Here is a 19,959-nt window from a genome sequence, read left to right as displayed (position 1 = left end):
TGATGTGGTGACGAAATAATTTAGTGCTTTCCAGCGGGGCACCGGCGCTTTGTAATGCTTTAATTATGGCCCGTCCGAACAAGCGCTTATGACAAGTTTATGCCCGAACTAGCTCAGCATCGTTCCGGAACCGGAAAACCCCCTCCAAGCGTTAGTCCAGCCGCTAGATGCGTGGCTGAATCGATTTGCCGGGAATTGGAAACGGTAGCAACGAAAAGTCTAGGTGAGGGATTGGTCGCTAATGACTCTCGATTGCAGGACTCGAAATCGAAGCGGTTCTTGCCGCATGCAACCAATCGAAGCGATCGCTCAACTGAACCGCGGGTTGAGAGTAATTAGGACTGGCGTACCGTTGACTGTTATTCTAATGATTGAATGGCCGAGCCAAATACTTACCTTTCTTTATGCGACCGTTCGGATTCAGTTCGGAAACTCCGGAGCACCGTTTTATAGAAAAGAAATTATCAATTTATTCTATGCAACATCGTTTCTTACAGTAAAGTCGTATATGTCTATTAGCAGCGATCGGATTGCGGAGAAGTGTGTGAAGTCGGAGAGAAAACCGGCGTCGCGGTTGTAGGAACCGCGTAAAGTCCAGGACCAGTGGTCGGTAAAGTAAAGGGAAAGGACTGTCCCTCCACAAAGTCCATTCACAAAGTTCTGCCATTCGCTTTTTTTCGTTTTAGCTTAAAATCAAATTTTGCTACACTTTCTAGAAAAGAATCCGAGGAGGGACCGCTAACTGAGGGGACTTCTTTGGTATGCACTGTGTATGCGGTGGTATATGGGGTTCCGAGGTGTCGAGAACCGGGCAGGGACATCGACGGGAGACGGGACAGATGGAATAATTTAAATCATGCATGGCACACACACGAGCGCCCGAGGTCGCTTCCATTATCTCCGTGCTGTTCCGTGCCGATTTGTGGTGGGGATATCGGGGGTCGCCGGAATGGATTATTTACATCGACAGTGAAATGGGAATTCCAATCATGTGCATTCATCATGACCCGGGCGGGCGGATGCAGCGCGGTCTTATAACATATTCATGCTGCATTACCTATCGCGTGTGTGCGACGGACTGTCGGATGCTGTCGAAGGAAAAGGATCGGATACTCTTTTGCGAGCGCTTAGCACTGCGGATTGGACTAACTACCCTTATTCACATGATATTTTGCTTTGGGGTTCCATATTTTACAGCTTCATACGGGGAAAGATGGCGTTGGGATGATGGCCGGCCGTTACACGATCTTACACCGTAAATCACCTGCCGGGCGTTGGCAGCCCGATCGCCGATTTCAGCAGCCAGCAGCTGACCCAGGACGATGTTAATGATAAGATTACATTTTTACTGCCACTCACGTAGGCCGCCCAGAGGCCGGCCAGTTCGGCCGGCAAACCGGCCCAGGTGCAACAGCCGCGGAACCGGCCAAAGCTGCGATTATTTATTAAAACGCTATTAGCGCTGCTATTGCCGTGCTGCATTGCGGCGGGCTGCTCGCCATTGATCACGTGCACCACGACGCTCGCGGAGTCTGCGGAGAGAAGAGAGAGAGAGAGAGAGGGAGAGTTATGAGAGTTGCGTTGATGACCTGCATCAGTTCGGGCTGTAATGGTTAACAAATCGTCGAAGCGATTGATTCCTGACCGCGACGCGGACCAATTTATCATAATTAGGCGTTAGTCGCTTTCAATTGCCATTGAGTGTCCCATTGTGTGTCCCATTAACGAGCTAATCGGTCGTAACGATCCGAAACTGCCCGAAACTGGCATAAGCACTTGAACCTCGGTTGTGGCCAGCGCATAATTTCGTGACCATCTTGAAGTGTCCCAGAAACGAGTGTTTTATTCATAAGTTCCGAACCTCGAATCCGGCTTGGTTCTCGTGCTGCTTCGCCTAGAAGCGGATGTAAATCCAATTGCTCGCCACAAAGAACCAAGTGGGTGTTAATGGATGTTAAAGAGACCGTTTTTCAAGGACGAAGCCGGAGCGATGGAATCCCTTAAGCGCAGCTGCACTGATTGCAAAACGATGCGCAAAACTTGGGGTTGCATTTGCATTTTTCTACGGCACCAAGCCCTTCGTCCATTCGACAAGATAAACGTTTCGCTAAATAGGAAAAGATAGCGCCACTGGCGAGATTAATCATGTGGCCGGTCTGGCGAAATATGCTACCCGAGCTCCGGGTGCAGCAGGACCAGTCTGTAGTCTAGCCCCACTTTAGCCCCCAGTTCGGGCGGTGTGCGGCCGCCACCTGGTGCTCCCTTATCGGGAGTACCTTTTGTTTTTATTTCTCGTTTCATTTACATACTAATTCGGGGGGCCACATTATCGTGCTCTCGTGCTTATTGGCGTGCGTTAAAGCGCGGAACGTGCCGTCGTGTGGCCGTTGTTATCCTTTCTTTTCGGCCCGCGACCTTTCCTTGCGGCACGCCAGCAGTGCCCGGGGCCGGGCCCGAGCCTTTATTGACGCTTCGGCAAACGCAAACATTCCGTCGAGTGACCATCTCGTCGGGTGGGCATCTTCCGGGAGCACCACTTTTATCTTTGGAGCCCCCTTTGAGCTTTGAGCCACACTCTTAATTATTCCACGTTGCCGTTCCCGGTGGCGCGAAGGGGCTCGCGAGCGAGAGTCCCTGATCCCTTCGGCCTCGACGTGGGTGTGTGTTTGCAATCCTTCCTCGCAGTACGTGACTGGCAGGCTCCTTTCGCAATTGTCACAGCGAGCCAAGGGGACCCTCGCACTCACACATGCCATCTGCGCGAGTTCTCAAGGGGCCATCGTCGAGATCAAATGGCTCGAGAGTTACCACACCGTCGGCCGTCGCCTTTTTCCGTGTTTTTCTGCGTGTAGCGGATCTCTAAAACAGGAAGTATAGGGAGCCGGGGAGTGGCCGGGCCAGGAATTAATATTCATCGTTTATATTCCAGTTTTAAATTAAACATTCTACCGAACGTGACCTCGGGTACTTACAGGCTCTCTCGTCTCTCGCGTCGGCCGTGTCGAGGCCCGGCGAAGATGCGCCACACGTGCGCCAGGTGAGCCTCGGGTGCAGCACACACGCGGTACGTGTGGCCCCGTTCGGAGTGGTGATATGAATAATGAAAGCTGATAGGCACCGTTGAGCCATTTTCCGGGTCAACTGGTGGTGGCCAGGTGGACCGAAGGCCCGTGGCGAGGACACCGTACCGTCCTTGTGCGAAACACGTGCATCACCGGTTTTTTTCCTCCGCAAGATGCTCTGAGCGGTTTGTTGTCGCCATGCGCTTGGCACGGTCCCGGCCACCCTGCCTGCAGCTTAGCATATGCAGCATGCCTTTTCTAAAATAACCATTAATAGCCGAGGTACGTTGGCGAGCCAGGAAGATGGGGGGAAAAAACGAGGCCCCAAAATGGACAGCTGCGCGCGCGAACGTAACGCTCGAGCGGCTGTCCATCCTTGGATTTCAGGCTTTAGGTCTTCGTTGGTTGCCCTTGCTCGGGGCTTTGAAATCAGTGTTTCCTCATTTGAATATCCACGCGGAGCGGGACGGGACGGACGGTGCATAAAAGGCCCCGCCGGCGGCGGGTATGAAAAGATGATGCCGAAACTTTGAGATCATTCGGCGCGATGGCCTCGGAGGTCGATTCACAAGGCGTGCGCCTCGTCGAGGCTTTACGTGAGACTCTCCCAGGAATTCTGTGCCAAGTGTGTGTCGGTGCCAACGCTGGGACCACGTTTCCCTAATAATTCAGGCTTTGCAGGATAATGATGGAGCAATGGTGGCCCAGTGTTTTATTCGGAGGCCTCCTAGTGGTCCTACTTGCTTTTGTTTTGCGAAAATGGACCGTTTTGGGGCGGCCCCAAAAGCATATTGGTCTCTCGACGGCCGTGGCCCGCGTGCCGCTAGGTTCGGGGCTTCGTTGCACGAGAGTTATGCGGAAAGTTTCCGCACCAGTCAGCCAGCCGGAGGAGTATTAGTTGCTGTGCTGTGGTGCCGGGCCGGGACCCGTAGTTTGCGCATTTATGATGCTCATCATGAGACGGCGTGGTGCTTTGATGTCGTCCGCCGCCGAGCCGCCGTGCACGTTTGAACGAACTGCTTCGCCGTCAAAATATGTGTTTTCCACCGAAATGTAATTCTTTGGCGGGTTGTTTTGCTCGCCGGGAGCCCACTCGGGGGTTTTGAGCAAAAGTTAGTGGATTGTTTTCGTACGGAACGACGTTAAAATCGCACAAATTTCACCGTTAAAAGTTTGTAATTTTTTGTTTCAATACAACATGGCGTCTCCTGTCTTGGTGCTAATTTTAATTCAAAGGGATCTTCGATGGTTCTTCGGTTTAGCTGTCAGTGGAGCGCTGGCTTTAAGTAGCTGCCGATGAGCTCTATATGCACTGTGTCCAAAAAGTATATTTGTTTAATCTTCTAAATTTATTTCATGGTGCTAAGTCAGGCCAATACAATGGTTGCAGAGCAACGTGGGCCGAGTATGTGTTCAAATGATCAAGGAATGATCACGAAAATAGGATTACGAGGAACTTGAAGCAACAATTTGTCTTTTTAAATCCGCTTTTTATTATGCACATCATTGTGCAAACCACATCTAACATTGAAATAGCATTACCTCACCGAAAAGACCATGATCCAAGAGTGCTTTGAATCACAATCGTAAAAGTCCTGTGCTTTGTTTCAGTAGTTACTGCAACTAAGAGCAGATCAGTAGCGAAAAATTCCCATTGAATCAATTGTTCAGAAAGTACTTTTTACTAAACAATGTTTTTACAAAAAAGCTGAAGGATGGAAGCAAATACTGAAACAAAATCACATGCATTGTTTCGAAGTTTGAAAAATCGTTTCATACGCACGAAAAAAGGAAACAGCTTTTCCGTCGAGCTCAGGCATCCAATTAAAACCGGTGCGCCGCCAAATACCGGCCAAAAACAAACAAAAACCACAAAGTTACATCTCGAATTCGGATAACAACCGGCGTCCTTCGGATAAGGCCGGTCCAAGCTTTAAGCCACCGCATGCCGATGGGCAAACATTGAAACACTTGGCCGCTGATAGGAACAAATCGATGATTCGGATGCCGGTAATAAATGATAGCCATCCATCATCGTTTTGCATAATGGATGATTTTCGTCGTCCTCGTCGTCATTGTCGTCGCGAGAGAAATTATGAAAAATCGTTCCCCGTTTGGGGCACTTGCGTCTGGTTGCCACAGAAAAGATTTTTACCAACGGGCGGCTCTGTTGTGTGCCGCGATTCAAATTAAACACATTTTAAACACCATTTCCGTGCGAAAGTTTCAAGCGCCATAATCAAGCGATGCCATGTGATGCCGGGACCGCCGAGGCACTCGAGAAGTTTTTCATAAATTATTTACCATTTACATACCCAAAAAAGAGGCGCGTGTTTCGGCTGTGCGCACGATTTAAGTTTTGCGTCCGGAGATTAAAATGTTGTTTCAGGGCTTTCGGCATAAAAAATGGGGCCCCCGGTTGGGCATCAAATGGAAGTGTCGATCGTCGGAGTTTGAACGAGTCACTCGAAAGTTGGCTGCCGGCAGCAGACGCAGACGACCGCCGTGTTAGCGAGGGATTGAGATCGGATCGGTAAAAAACGGAAATGATAAGAGGACGAGTGAAAGAGGACAAAAAACTAGCACACGAAAGTTGCGGGCTTCCTGGCTGGCGCTGTTGGCGTTATTTGGTTGCAGGTAACTCCTAACTTAATTATTGCTTCGAATGCAAAACTCGGTCCGGAGTTCGGCCCGGCGCTCAAGGGCTTCTAATGTGCGTCGGGTTGCGGCTGCGTCTGGCGAAACGAAATATGGAAAGCAAACTGCGAACGACTTCGTTATAGCGATAGCGATGGATACGCGCGCCGCACTGTGATGGTAATTGAATTTATCGAAAACTTTTGGCCACTTCCCGTCGCCTCCGGTACCCTAGCCGGGGCCGGCCCAGCACGAAACTTTCGGGGCACCAGAAATGTCCTTCCGCCCGGCAAAGTATGGGAAGATGGATTGAAAATTGAATTTAATGAAATAGAAACTTTCCATTTCTGCAGCGACCAGAACGTGTGCCCCGTGCGCTTGATCTATCGGGACTGACTTATTGGTTTTCTGACGTTTCCCAGGACAACACTGGTAATTGCCGCCAGACAGCAGCGAATGGCGCACGTTTACTATTGCACTGTCAGTCTGTTTTGTTGCCGCGGGAACGTGGCCGCGTAATACTGCGTGGTTCGAAAACTAACCAGACGGAACAAGTCACTTGGATCCAGCTCTATGGAGTAAGGTGAGTTGTCAAGCAGACAAACACATTTGTTTGAGTATGTGGACTTCTCAAACGTTCGATCGTTTTCCAATCTCTTACGGGCAGGTTTAAATTTAACTGTCGAAAGTTTCACACAGTGGAAAATGGTGGTACAGAGTCCTCACATACAGAATCCATTTGCGTTTCCCAACTGGCAGACATGTTGGTGAGTTGACCGAATTCGCAAAGCTTTCTTTTACTAATGCTGCCATCTCGATTTTGCGATTTGATTTAGGACACTTTTCATCAGCCTTGTAACAACAACGAAGAATTAGTGTGAACGTTGCTTGCTCGATAAACGCAGCAGGCCACAACTGACAAGGTAAGTTTGAAACGATTAGGCTCGATTGTTTTCAACCCATGTACTTGCAACTACCGACCGTCCCTGGCATACAGCGACGGTTGCGTTATGTGCGAAAAGTCGGTACGCGGTGTCGGTTAAATGGCGCGAATTGTCTGAGCGAAAACTCCAACAGAAACTTTCGTCACATTCTTATCCGCGTGTCACAGGTGCCAGGCAAAGGATGAGAAAAGCGACCCGGCGCCTTTGCGATGATAAGATGCCGAGATCCGGCCCGCGGGTAGTGTGCGACTTATAAACTCGGGCTTGCCGGGCGTGGGGGCGCAGGTGGCAAAAATTAATTTGAATAATTTCCTGAGTAAATATATATTTTTAACAACATCTCGCCCCCCATCCGGGGCTCTGCACCATCGGCCCCGGCCCGAGCTGCTAATTAAAAACGACAAGTTGCTTTCGGTGAAATGTGGCAGCCATTTTCTAAGCACCCATTTCTTGTGGCGTGTGTGCACGATAAGACGCAACTTGGTGCTTGCCGCCTTGTGGATGGGCTTAGTGTCCGGAAGGTCTTATTTTTCACACTATCTACCGGGGGTCGTGAAGATCGTAAAATAATTTCCTTCTGCCTGCGCTAGGACGTGTGGTTATCATTATTCATCAACGCGCCGACAAGTCCCATCTCGGGACTCGGGGCGGGCGGTCCATTCATGCGATTGCCAAAAGGACGACACATTTACGGGTAATGTCGCCCGGTAAAGAAGAGACGCTCTCCGAGTCCAAGAACCGGTTTCGGGGCCTTTGGGGGGACACGTGCCGTGAAGGCATTTTTAGTATTCAAAGGGCAACTTTCAGATTACAGTTTGGCGGGGCCACCAAAAAACCCGAAGGAGTCGGAAAAAGTTGACTCAACTTTGATAAGACCGCCGAACGGACCGAAGCCGAGGGCCCGGCTCGCGCGCGCACAGTCTAATGAATGAATAATAAAAAATGAGTTTATGCGGGCATGGGGATGCTCGGCGGTTCTTGCACCTAGGGCCACCACCAGCACACGCTGTGCCGTAATTTTTTAACGAGGAAATCACACTTGCCAGCCAGCCTCCACTGGACCCCGGCCCGGTTCTTGGGTCGCCAGGCCGTTTTATTGTACCTATGTTTTATGCATATTTTAGACGTCCCATTGGTTCCAATCACGTCACAGAGTACGGGCTGGCGGTGGCTAGATTGGCCACGGTCGCTAAATTTATGTAGCGTAAAATGGATGTTCCTGTCGGGGCCAGGTTTTCGGGCCGGGTGCACGCCGTTCGAGTGAGTATAATTTATCCTCGGGGGCCCTACCCGAACGTTTTTATTGGTGCATCTTTTGCATCAGTGACCCTGCTCGGTTGGCGTTCGGCCATTCGGGTATTAGTTGGTTGGTTAGCATCAGAATTAATTCGTTTCTAATCGCATACGAGGCCAAACCAAAGGCCGAGGCACCGAATGCGCCAGATTAACGCACGTTCCGCGATAAGCCGATTGGGTAAACGGGGCCATCGAAAATCGAGTGGCCAATTAACATGGGGCCCTTGGGGTTCAACAGTTGCAGTTACATTTACGGTAGCGTTTGAAAATTAAATTACGAAGGACGAACCGGCCCCAGCTTTTCGGTAGGATTAATTTTGTTTAATTGTATGAATTCCAAATTAGGTGGCCCCGTTAGCTCTGGAAGCCCCGATAGTATCTGGCCAGCACCGGCCATGAGCCTCCGCCGCGTTAAACTATGCAGACGCTGCGCTTCAAAGCGGCCGCACTTTGGTTCACTTCGGTCGTCGCCATCTTCGTCGGCCAATGATACTGGGGAGTCGGGTGGACCAGCACCGGAAATGGCGGTCCGTATCGTACTAATCGTGCTGAAAATGAGTTCCTTTCATGGCTATTGTACAATTTATTGCCCCACGCAGGACGTGCCCTCGTACTGTGGCCCTCCTCCGGAACCGTCCTGAAAGCAGTTTACCGGATTCTCTTCCGGGACCCGGGGTGGCTTTCCGCGAATCGAAGGGGCAAAGGCCGCCCGGCCCGGCCACAGCAAATCACGACGACGACGACGACGATGGATTGAACCGGGTTGGGACCTCTCTGCCGGCCTGCTGATGGGGCCTCGTTGATAAGTGAGAAATTAATTGCTTTCCATTTTGCGCGCGGCTCCCCGAAACGTTACGAAAAATGCCATCCATTCGGGGCAAACTGCTCAAGGACGTTTGGCGAAGGAATGAGACGATGTTTTGCGTTTTCGAGCGCCCAACTTTGCTACAACACGTCTTGCGCAGCCTACTTGCCAACGACGGTGCCTACTGAGACGGTTCAAAAATTTGATTTGGTGCCAAAATTGTCGCCCGTTGACGATGACGGGCGCCGACGATGAATTAATGAATTGCCTCTAAAAATACCTGCGCCGTCCTGGAGGCAAATTCCAGGTCCGTCGTGGCCACCTTTCACAACTTTTAATTTCAAACGCGCCCGGCTCTCGGTCGTGACAGAAATTGTGGCACATTAACTGTGGGGACGGCGCGTTGATGGCGGGACTTTCGGCTAAATTGGAATAAAATAACCATTAACAGCTTCTAGCGCGAGTGCCGAATTTCTTGCGCATTCGGTCAATTAGCAGATCGTCGATGAAGTGTCACCGTCTCGTTTCTGTGCCGGCGAAGCGCTCCGATGGGTCCGATTGTTTCAAGGATTTCGATCGCGTGTTCGGGAGGAGGTCCTCACAGGTCCTCTCGGTGCCCTATATTTGGGGCCTTTTGAACGTTTCGTGACCAAGCTCCATTATTGACGTGAGAAACCGGTGGTGGTGCACGAAAAGAAACAAAACACAGTGTACGCGCCGATGAAGTCAGGAAAATGGGGCTGAACGGAGAAAGCCTCCCCGGGCCCGGCCAAACGTCGATGAATTTAAGGGCCGCCTTCGTTTCGGTCTATAAAGTTTTATTACATTGCCCGGTGCTCAGCCGGCGTAGAAACGCCAACGGGCACCGGCACTGGGCGCGCCTAATCTTGAGGCTTTTTTGTATTCTCCTCGAGCCTTCGGCACGGCCACTGCAATGATAACACAAATTAGATTAAGCATATTTTACCATTCAATCGATGTGTTGCTCTTTTATTAGCTACCATCAAGGTGAGGGCTCCGGTCTGGTCTCGCGGCTCTTGCGCAACTAGTTACGGCCGGTGGCGTAGCAACAAAATGGCCCCAAATGGGTTTGTTTTATGAAACAATTGTACTTGTTTTATGCGTGCTTCGCCTTATTTATGCCCCACTCCGATTGTGCCTCGAAAACCTTAAAATGGGTCTTTAAGTCCCGTGACACAACCGGCGATTTACCGACCGAAAGCCCGTTTGCCGGTGCCGCTTTTAACTTCGATCGAGCAGCGCCAAGTTTGGGCTCCGGTTTTTTCACGCCAATTTGCTCTTTGCCGAAAGTCACACTGGGTCACTGGGCGGCTCCGGGCATCCGTAGCCTTCGATTGAGCAGATGAGCAATTTTTGGAAAGTGATTAAAAGGAGCACGAGCTACGTGAGCAAACTTTTCCAACCCGGTCGGCCACGCGATGTGTGGCGATGGGGGATGTTTTGCAACGAGTTCCATCGAGAAGTAGTGTCTGCAACGGAAGTAGGATTCGGGACCGGCAAACGGCGGCTTCGAGCAGGAAATAAAACTTTCCCAATCGTAAAACCAGTTGTTTCGCCTTTGTGGCAGTGATTGGAGGACGGAAATCAGCTCGCTTGGCTGAGCTCTTGACAGCGGCCACCGGCAGACTGGTCGGAACGCAGCCAGGCGGGGCCGGGGCCCGACCCGAAATTGGGTCCCTGTTTAGTTTCGTCGAACATGCTAATTAACTTTACACATTGCCCTCCAATTATCTTCCACCGACCCATCGTGGCTTGCGGTGGCTGTGCGGTGGCAGAATTTTAAAACTAATTTTCTGCTACGAACCTGCGGATGTGGGCTTTTCTAGACCAAGGACGGAGATTCTTTGAAGGATGGAATGGTGAAAGGTACCAGACCGAGGACCGGGTGTACTTTGGTTAGATTTAAAACGGGGTTCCCAATTTTCACGCAGGTTCGTCGGTCCAAGTTTGTGGTTGAATTTGGGCGCTCTTCAAGGACGCACGAGTCACCAATTAGATTTCAAGGGGATCTGATAGACCACTAACCACCGCGGTCCGCGGCTTAATCAATTCCGCAATCGTACAAATGCGTGACTTGCGTGACGAAACGGAGCCTTAACAAGCCGCCGGCTTCCGAAGAATCCAATTATCATCGATTCGGCGACCGATAGGGCACGGTGCGACTAATAGGTTGTTGGACTTCCTTCGTTCGTTGACACAAATTTCGGGTGTTTTCTGCAATTTTAAGCATGTTTGGAGCACTGTGTGTTTGCTATCAATATTGTGTTCTCCTGTCGTGTCCGAAAGGGATTTGAAAATGCATCCTAAAAGGACGAAGCCGCAATCGGCATGCAGCGCCGATAGTTGCCGGAATCCCCGGCCAGGGCCGGAAATGAGAAAAGAGGGCGAACGGCAGCGAACCGCAGTAGCGAGGAGTGGCCTCATTTATCATTCATCAGTTCCGCCGGCCGGCCTGCCGGCCGGAATCGAATGATCCTGCGCCGATGCGCCTTGGTGCCTACAACAAAAAAAAATCGAGGGGAGACGAGAAAATGGGAAATCCCAAACTCACCTGAGCTGCTCGGTGAGCAGGTGTAGTTGCCCGAGTCGGCGGGCATGGCGCGGGCAATCACTAATTTACTGGTTTTGGTTTGTCGCTCCGTCAGGACGCTGATGCCGCCGCGCTGCGAGTAATTAACGACCCGGCCGCCCTTGTACCAGTAGATGAACGAGGGGGGCGCCGGGGACTGCAGCGCAACACATGTTAGATTGATATCGCTTCCGCTTTTGATAAATAGCTCCGAGTTGCCGAGGATTTTCGCCTTCGAGACTGCAATGGATGTGAAAAGAAGGAAAAGCGAGTGAGTGAGAGGCAGAATATGTGTTAGAACGAGTGATAAATTGGTGTGGACGGAACCGGGTGCCGGGGCCACCACTAACGCACATACACGGCGGGCCGTCGGGCGGAAATGGAAAGATAAAAATGGTCCTTCGCGCACCAGGCCCCTGGTTCGCGTTCCGGTTCCGGCCACACACACACAGAGACACAGACACGGGCTGGCTGGCTGGCTGGGCGCGACTTTTGCACACGCGGACATGGCAGGAGCATGTCAGATTTCGCTTGATCATTTTTCATATTCGGACAGAATCCTAATTCCGAGCCACGGCCATTACGATTGCGGACTGTTCGCGCATTGTTGCTTCCCACATTGTTTCTCCCGGTCAAGGACCTGGGCCCCCCGCGCACACAATCTGCTCGCCCCGGAGAGCTCGTTTTTCATCGGGAAAGTTCCCATTTTTTTGCCGTGGCCACACAATGTTCCGGGCTGCGCTGGGGAGTTATTCGCCGTGGAAAAAGTTTAATTCAATTCATACAATGTTTGAACCAACCCGGAACTGGGAGTCGGAGAACTTCAACAAACAAACGCGGGACCCTGGTTATTGCTTTTCGGGGAGCTCCGGCCAAGTACAGGAAGTACTCTCAGGGCCACTCCAGGTGATGGCCGGCACGTGGCCGTTATGCAGGATCATAACGAACCAATTGTGACGATGCTGTTTTATGATTGGAAAACGATGAGCTGAGCCCGTGGCCCGGCGTGGCCATCGTGGGCCTCGAGCCCGAATTGCGCGTTAGATAAGCATTATAATTGGCCGCTGGCCATAGAATGGCGTGCGGGCCGCCATGTAGTACACGCGTCGTCTCATCAATTTTACATCAACTGCCGTGCCTTGGCCGCAGCACTTGCTGCTGTGTTTACTGTGGCCGGAAGTTGCTGAGCGGATTTTCACACAACCGCCCGGTGGGCATAAAATCGATTCAAAGTTCGGTCCGTGGACTTGGCCACTTGGCAGGTGGCAATCTTTGCTCCCCTCAAGCTGTAATCTTTGAGGTGTGTTCGATAAAGTGATCGGCCACCGGTGCTGGGGCTCCGGAGTCGGACACACTGAGCGACGGAACGTCCCCCAATTTACGTTCAGTAAATGAATGGCAAACAGATGAAAGTTTGTTGAAACAGCTCTACCGTCGAAGGAGAGGAGAATGACCTCACGAAAGCTTTCTCTCAACCACCATTTGACCGTTAAATAATGTCCGTCTTTAAAGCGGCTACTTGTGACGCCAGCGAGCCCACTGTGCGGACCAAGTTTTCTTTCCGTCGCTCCAGACCAGAAACGTCGATGATTACCATAGCTCCACCCGGGATGGAGGCACTTTGGATAAGAGTAGTCGTGTCACGTCGCCATTCCCTCCGCGCGCACAATCATTACTGGCCCGGGGTTTAACGGCATCCCCTTTTTCCGAGGCACTCCGTCGGTTCTGCCCGATCCCGGATGGCTTTAAGGGTGGAAAACTTTCTTCCCTCACAAGCGATAGATTTCGCCTCCGAGCTCCGTGGCCAGAGGATTATGCTCCCCTATCGCCCCACGGGTCGATACTCTCTCTCTTTCTCCTTCAGTCGATAAATGTAAACATGAAAACTTGCCCGGATTGCCTGCCGCTCGAGTGTTTGAACTTTGACCACTCGGCGCCCAGCTCGGACCCGGTAGTGGCCCGGAAACCGACCGACAATGGGGATGGAACGATTTTTCTGCGCCCCACAATGGAGCTCCGGACCACAGCAGCAGCAGCAGCAGCAACCGGAACATTGCCCCGGGATGAGAGAGAGAGTGGAAGAGCAAAAAAATCACGAACTGAGCAGCGCACGTACAAACAGATAAACTTCCGCCTCATTCCGGTTCGCTGGATGCAACCGGACCGGCTGATCCCGGTGCAACTTGCATGGGGTGAAGACCGGAAAGTAAACATTCTAACGTACGTAACCCGGTTGGTTGTAGACACAAAGCAAAGGAGCAATCATGCACGTGCCCGGTCGCAAGCATCCTTCAGATATCCGGGGCGGGCCACCGGGAAGCCTAATGCCGGAATACCGGTGGTGGTGGGTTATCGAAAAAAACGATGCTTAATGGTTGCGGCGCCGATAAGCGCTCGAGGTGACGGTCAAACTTTACATTCAAACCATTGGTCGCACGTGTCGCGGTGAAGGCCCTGCGCTGTATCCTGGGGCAGACGCGGCGCTGGCGGTGCCTAATTGAATCACGCTCTCTAACTGCATCAGGAATGGGGATTGCACGGACAAATTCGATTTATTCCCGATGGGGTGCTGTGAAAAATTAAATTTCTGTCGATAAATTAAAGCTTCTTGTTTGCCGTGGGCGTTACACGGTTGATTACGGTTCGTTGTCGCGTCATTTCCACGAAGAGCTCGTAAAGCGCTGGACGGCGATATAAAGAGAGCGACTATGACAAAGTAGGCGCTTTTGATTCGCCTTTAAGGGTTCATCAGCGTTTTATGTGCGGCCGGCGCCCTCATATGCCAAGCCTCCGGGTTAGCGTGTGTCCGGAAGATAAAAAGCGTACCTGGATGGACGCTATTATTTCCGTAAAGCCTTAATAGAGCGCGGGACAAGGAGCGATTATCTCAACAAACTACGGTCAGGCTCTCTCCGTTAAAGGGACGCTTGACCTTTGCCCGTCATTTGCGTGATCCTGTGCCCTATGTCAGACTGTACGCGCGAACCGGACCGGTAATCTTTATTCACAAAATAAGAAGTCAACTCAAATGCCAAGTAAATTGGTGCTCATTTTGATTGCAGGTTGCTGCTCCTCTCGACTGTTCCACTGTTTACTAAAGTTAATCGAAGAGACTGATCCATTTTTATGCAAAAAGTCATCTTGATACGGTAACCGACCAAGGAGCACTTGGATTCCTTTCCTTTCACAGTAGCTCCAATCAAATGATCAATGACAAAGAGCAGATATATAAAGGGAAGTTGGAAATGACAGTTTACAAAACTTGAATCAATCAGAGTAGACACCAAATGACGATTTTGACGTAATTTTAAAATGCAAACTAACACAAAACAATTTCTAGGCTGAAATGTCGTGTTAGGTTTTACTTTAAAAAATGACTCGTACTGAGCCTCCAAAATTCCATCTGCAGCCAACGTTGCTATAGACGGACGGAATTTTGTTGTTGTTTCTTATTTATTGTCGATTTCGCATCCTAATCAAACCACATAACTCCAATCCAGCTGTAGCCACGCGGGCAACTTCTTATCTTTGTTAGAAACGGTACCAGTCTCGGATTAGAGGTGCACCTGAGTAAATAACCCAATTCTTGCTCTGGTCGTTATTTGAGTTATTTCATCTTCCTTGGATCCAACCCATTTGCGACACATCTCTGCTCTTTACTTGGTTTTCAATTCCAATTTAAGGCAATGTTTTTCAGATGAGAGATTCATAGCTACGTTCTGAAAGGCCAAGATCGTCGAGCTCTGCTCCTTAAGCGAATTTTTCATCGTTCAGTCCCATGCTAATCAAACATTTTGTGAGTTCCGGTCTGGTTGATGCTGAAAAGGCCGTACGGCTCGCTGCTGGAAATTGTCCCAACGCAAAATGAGGCGTAATGAAACTTTGGGCCGGGCGCCGGGTTGACCGCAGCAACAGGATTGGAATCAACTTTTCTGTTGCCAACTGTGGCGTGTGTTGCATCCGCTTGACAAGTTCTCCTGTTGCCGGCCCTGCTGAAGGGCTGTGGTTTGTGAGGTGCTCGCGTTTGACAAATGCAGTCACTGTCAACCGCACCGCAAACCGCACAAAAACGCGTTCGTCGGGTGGCCATCCGAAAATCAGAGTCTGTCGAACGGTCGGGGCCCTATATTTTTGATTGGCTTTTCGGTATTTCACCGACACTCGTCGGTGGTTTGACTGTTTCCGTTACAGATGCACCACTGGGCCGGACGTGCATGTTTTCCACCGAGGTTCGGGGCTGTGACCACCGGTCGGAAGCCGATGCTATTGATCGAGTGCGGTGCTCTGTGTGATATTGCTGTTGTGGACACCAATTGGTGTGGTTTCGGGCCCCTATTATGGCAATTAGAAGTTAGGAGATCTGCGCTTTGCTCAGCCATGTCGAATGAGTTGTTTGATGTAGCCGCGTTTTGTCACGAATTCGGTTCGATTCATAAACTTTTTAAGGACCTTAAATGCTGCTGGTTCACCGTTTGGATATTCGGCGCACGTGAGGAAAGCACAACTTTTTGATTGGTTCGTTTATTCGCTCGAAAGCGACCTTTCTCATTCAAGAGTTTGGCTGCTCAGTGCCGGGGTCCTGAGTTCAAGTTTCCTGAGCCAGAGCCCAGAGTTTCGAGAAGTAAATGTTTTATGAGCCCGGCAGTCGGTGCCACGAGGATTTGACAGCCTGCAGCAGACGCGAAGTTATCATTCGCCTCCTCCGACAAGGCCGAGAGCCTTGTCCTGTTTCGACGGACATGAAGTTTAAGCTGTCCGTGATTTATTAATATTTCCACCGATCGTAGTTTCGTGTCGTGACTCTGCTCTGAGGTTGATACTTTTTAGCTCCTGCGCAGTAGCTCAGGTGGACGAGGCTCTGATGCTGGCGGGGGTCATGATGCTAAATATAAACAGTACTAGCGTCCATGGACGTGGCTTTTGGGGTCGCAGACTTCTCCGAATGCGGGGGCCACAATAAGCTTCGAGGGGATCAAAAGGGATCAAACAAACCTTTCTCAAACATTGCAACCAGAGTTGGCGCTAATCGCTAGAGTGATTGCTTCCCCTTGGGGAACAAATAACCACTTTTGGACATGAACTACAGGGAAAAAAATCCCAACATCGACCATTTTGCACCGGTGGTTGCAGCTGACCTCATGGTACTTTGGTCCTGCTGGGACTGAATTGACTAATGTCCGTGTCAGACGGTGACACGCTTACATCCGTTTGCGTGACCCTCTCCCTATGGGAAGCGTCGTTAGGTCGGTGGTCCAACAAACGCATCCTGCGGCAGGACTTTTTTTCCTGTAATGGAATTCTGATTCCCTTTGTCCCCGGCCCCGGGGCGTTCTGATAGATAAGTCCTTTTGGCCTCACGACACGACACCGTCTCGACACGAGTGGCCCCGAGCCAAAGGTTAAAAGGGTTTCCGTGGAGTGTCGTACTAATTACTTTTCCTTGTTACAACACCACGGTATCTGATTTGCACGGGCAGAAGAGATTGGCCCGGAACAAACATTGCCTACCACAGCCGGCACCCGGTTGCGTGTGCGCCTGCGGTCATACGGTCGTCGAGATAACCGGCTCTGTGTTGGCTCCGTGCGTATCCTTTCGACGCGTGTGGGACACCGTTACGCGTGTCCTTTCTGTTTGGGGTGACCGTGATTTGGGCCTAGTCTTTGGCTGATAGGCCTGGCCTGGCTACTTCGTAGTACTGTGTCAACTTCCGGTCCGGTCAAGAAAGTTCAAGCCGAGCCGGTAATCGGTTTTATGAAACAGACAAACGGGCCTGGGGTCTGTGAAAGTGATACCATGTCGTCGATGCCGGGAGGCCTCGTCCTCGGACCGTACTCAGAGCATTTCAGGGCGCATCACTCTTGGGGATTACTTTCATTACTTGCTTATATTTATGACGGTTACGTGTGCCGCAAGTCGAAGATGTAGGAATCCGTAAAAATGGATCCCGGGCCCGGTTCGTGGCGTGTATTTGCTCACCGAATTTGACATCATCATATATGTGCAAATGTGTATTGCATAAACCCAGCGGTCACAGTCGGTCCGTAAAAAAAGAACTCGCTCCAGTTTGTTGGCTGCGCAAATGTTACGGTGAATCGAATAAACTCGACGCCGGGATGTTGACCTCCGGGCGGTGGCGGCAGCGGGTGTGCCAACCTTGGGCTTGGCAATGCTTGGCCGGTAAATGGTGCGGAAAGCATTACGCCACGAACGTTACGAACGCGAGCGCATTGCCATTGCGCTCGCGTTGATGCAAAGTTAATGCCGGGTTGAGGGAATTACGTTTCAACCACAGCTACACGTAGCAAACTTTGCGTGGCGGCCCCCATGTTGGCCATACGGTGCAACTTTATTACTGTCAGGATTTATTACGGTGAAATGCAGGCGCCATTTTTGTTTCCGCACCGTTTGTTCGGCCGGCGGGGACTGACGTCGGATGTAAAACTCGGTAGCAATGAGCTAATAGTTTTAATTATGTTTTGTGGCTTAACGATGTGCGAAGCGCCGGTCTGAGAAGTGTCGATCTGCGTGTCTCTGTCGGGGTCGGAACCAGGACACCAGGATGCCAGGATGCGAACGGTGGAGCATAAGGTTGCGTTAAAAGAGGTTGTGTCGATACGCGTTGATGGTTGTTAAATGTGTTTACTTTCACTTAAACACGAACGAGGTGCTCAATCAGAAAAGACCCGGGGTTTGCCCGGGTTCCAATCCATCCAACAACACCGGCACCGGGCTCACCGGAACGGTGGTCGTTTGTTTCGTGCAGCGTGCAAAATGAATTCGGAACGGATAATTAACTGCATGCAACTGGCGGTGATTGCGGACAAATTATTAAATCAATACCACTCGTTAGCATTGCGGGTTCCGACTTCCGACGATGGTGCTGGCCACGGCGGAAGTTGGACTCACGCTGACGATGACAGTGCGACTGCAACTAATAGCTCCCGGGCGCCTCTAACCACTCCGGGTATGGCCACGCATTCGTAACGTGCCTCAGCTGACATATTCCTGTCCGATTGGGGCCACTAAAAAATGTTTCCGTTATAAATTAAGGCTTTTGTAACCTCTCCGTCTAACGGAACGTTTCAATCACGCCCTCAATGTGTTAGCAACAAGTAACCAAACGAGCCAGTATCAGTTGCCTCACCAATTTACTCTTGGACTTTACGCCTTTTTCGATTGATTGAGCCAACACGGGTCCGTTCCTGGAACAAATCCACCCCTCCTGGAAGAAAGAAAAGCAGAATAAACCGGAAGGATTTCCATGATTGGGTTCCGTAGCGCGCTGATTTCGAGTGGCAAGAAATGACCTTTCGCCGGGCGCCATTCCCTTGGTCGGATTTGCCCGCTCGACGTGCGACTCATCGGTTTATGACGGACACAGGGCTACGGGCTACGGCTTTTTCGAGGCATCCTTGCGCACAGCACAGCATTTTGAGCGTCGCTTCCGGCCGAATGCGCCTGATTGAATTCAAATTGGGTAGACGGACGAGCGACACAGCACCCGTTTCGGGTTTGTCAAAAAGCGAACATTTTTGTGTCCCTTTCCAAACCGCAGGCCGGTGCACGATCGAAATGGAAAGGCCCTTTTTGCTGACGACAAAAGCCCATCGCCCGCTCGTCGGGCTTTTAGGGATAATTCTTGATCGGAGTTGTCTTACTGTTCACCCGGGCCCCGGAGTCCTTTTCCGGCGACTGCTGCACACTTCAAAAGGATCGATTTATGGGAGACAGACACATTCCATTACATTTGATCCAATTTAATTTCACCTACAGCTATGCGCTGATTTCCAGCCGGCCGCCGGTCGGTGCGGTAGTCCTTCGGTAACGAAGGTTTGGCAGCGCGGAACCGGACCCCCGATTTGCGATCCACATTCAGATTACGACCCCAAAAGCGGAAGCTGTGCCCGGTAATGGGTCTGGGCCGTGACAAACAAATTTGGCAGCACTCTGCGGCCTGAATTTAGCAATCTGTTTCGGGCCGGCCACTGCTGATGGATTATTTGGTCGCAAACGCGCCCAAATTGTGCGCCGCAGCGTATTCATGAGCTGCTCGACTATTTTGGACCGCGTGTTCTTTTTTTCTGGGAGCTACATGAATATCAATGGATTGAGGCAAACGCATCCCCCACACGGAAATCAAAGGTTCGGATCAACACCGGGTGATGGCGATAACGGGCCCTAAATATCCCTCTCCAAGTATGCGGCCGGTCGGAGGGCGAGAGATTTGTATTCATACCGATTTACCGACGCAGAAACGGACCGGAGACCGGAACAGAGGCAAAGGTTTTCTAATCCGAAGGTTACAGCAGTCGCACGCCGCTGTTGCTTCAATTCCCTGGCAGCCTGGCCCGGCCCGGTGTAGGTTATGCAAGATCGAAGCTTTCAGCATTCATCAGTAATTCTGTGGTGCCCGCCGTGGCTAGATTCGGTGCTTATGCAAATGATCTGCACGTTGATGACTCTCGGCATGAAATAAAGATGTATCACATGAAGAATTCAGCGGAAATCTATTCTGCCTGGAGGGCGCGTTGGAGCCCTGGCACTCTCGGTCACGTCGCTTGGCACAAGTTTACTCTGTAAGCTTTCATTTCCTTGTAACAATTAGGGAATTGATGTCCTCCGCT

The 19,959-nt window shown here is 51.0% G+C and overlaps 1 protein-coding gene across 1 annotated transcript in view; it reads right to left on the bottom strand.

Moving 5' to 3' along the window:
• Positions 1-1,260: 1,260 nt before the first annotated feature.
• Positions 1,261-19,959, bottom strand: part of LOC131211563 (hemicentin-2-like) — a 36,632-nt gene continuing 17,933 nt past the window's right edge. Inside the window, exons 4-5 of the mRNA XM_058205077.1 lie at positions 11,317-11,574; positions 1,261-1,532 (exon numbers count right to left, since the gene is read on the bottom strand). Of these exons, the coding sequence (XP_058061060.1) occupies positions 1,261-1,532; positions 11,317-11,574 (530 nt within the window). The remainder of the gene's footprint in view (positions 1,533-11,316; positions 11,575-19,959) is intronic.

Source organism: Anopheles bellator, chromosome 2 (assembly GCF_943735745.2).
Source record: "Anopheles bellator chromosome 2, idAnoBellAS_SP24_06.2, whole genome shotgun sequence".
Classification (NCBI taxonomy): domain Eukaryota; kingdom Metazoa; phylum Arthropoda; class Insecta; order Diptera; family Culicidae; genus Anopheles; species Anopheles bellator.
This window is presented reverse-complemented; position numbering and strand designations above follow the sequence as displayed.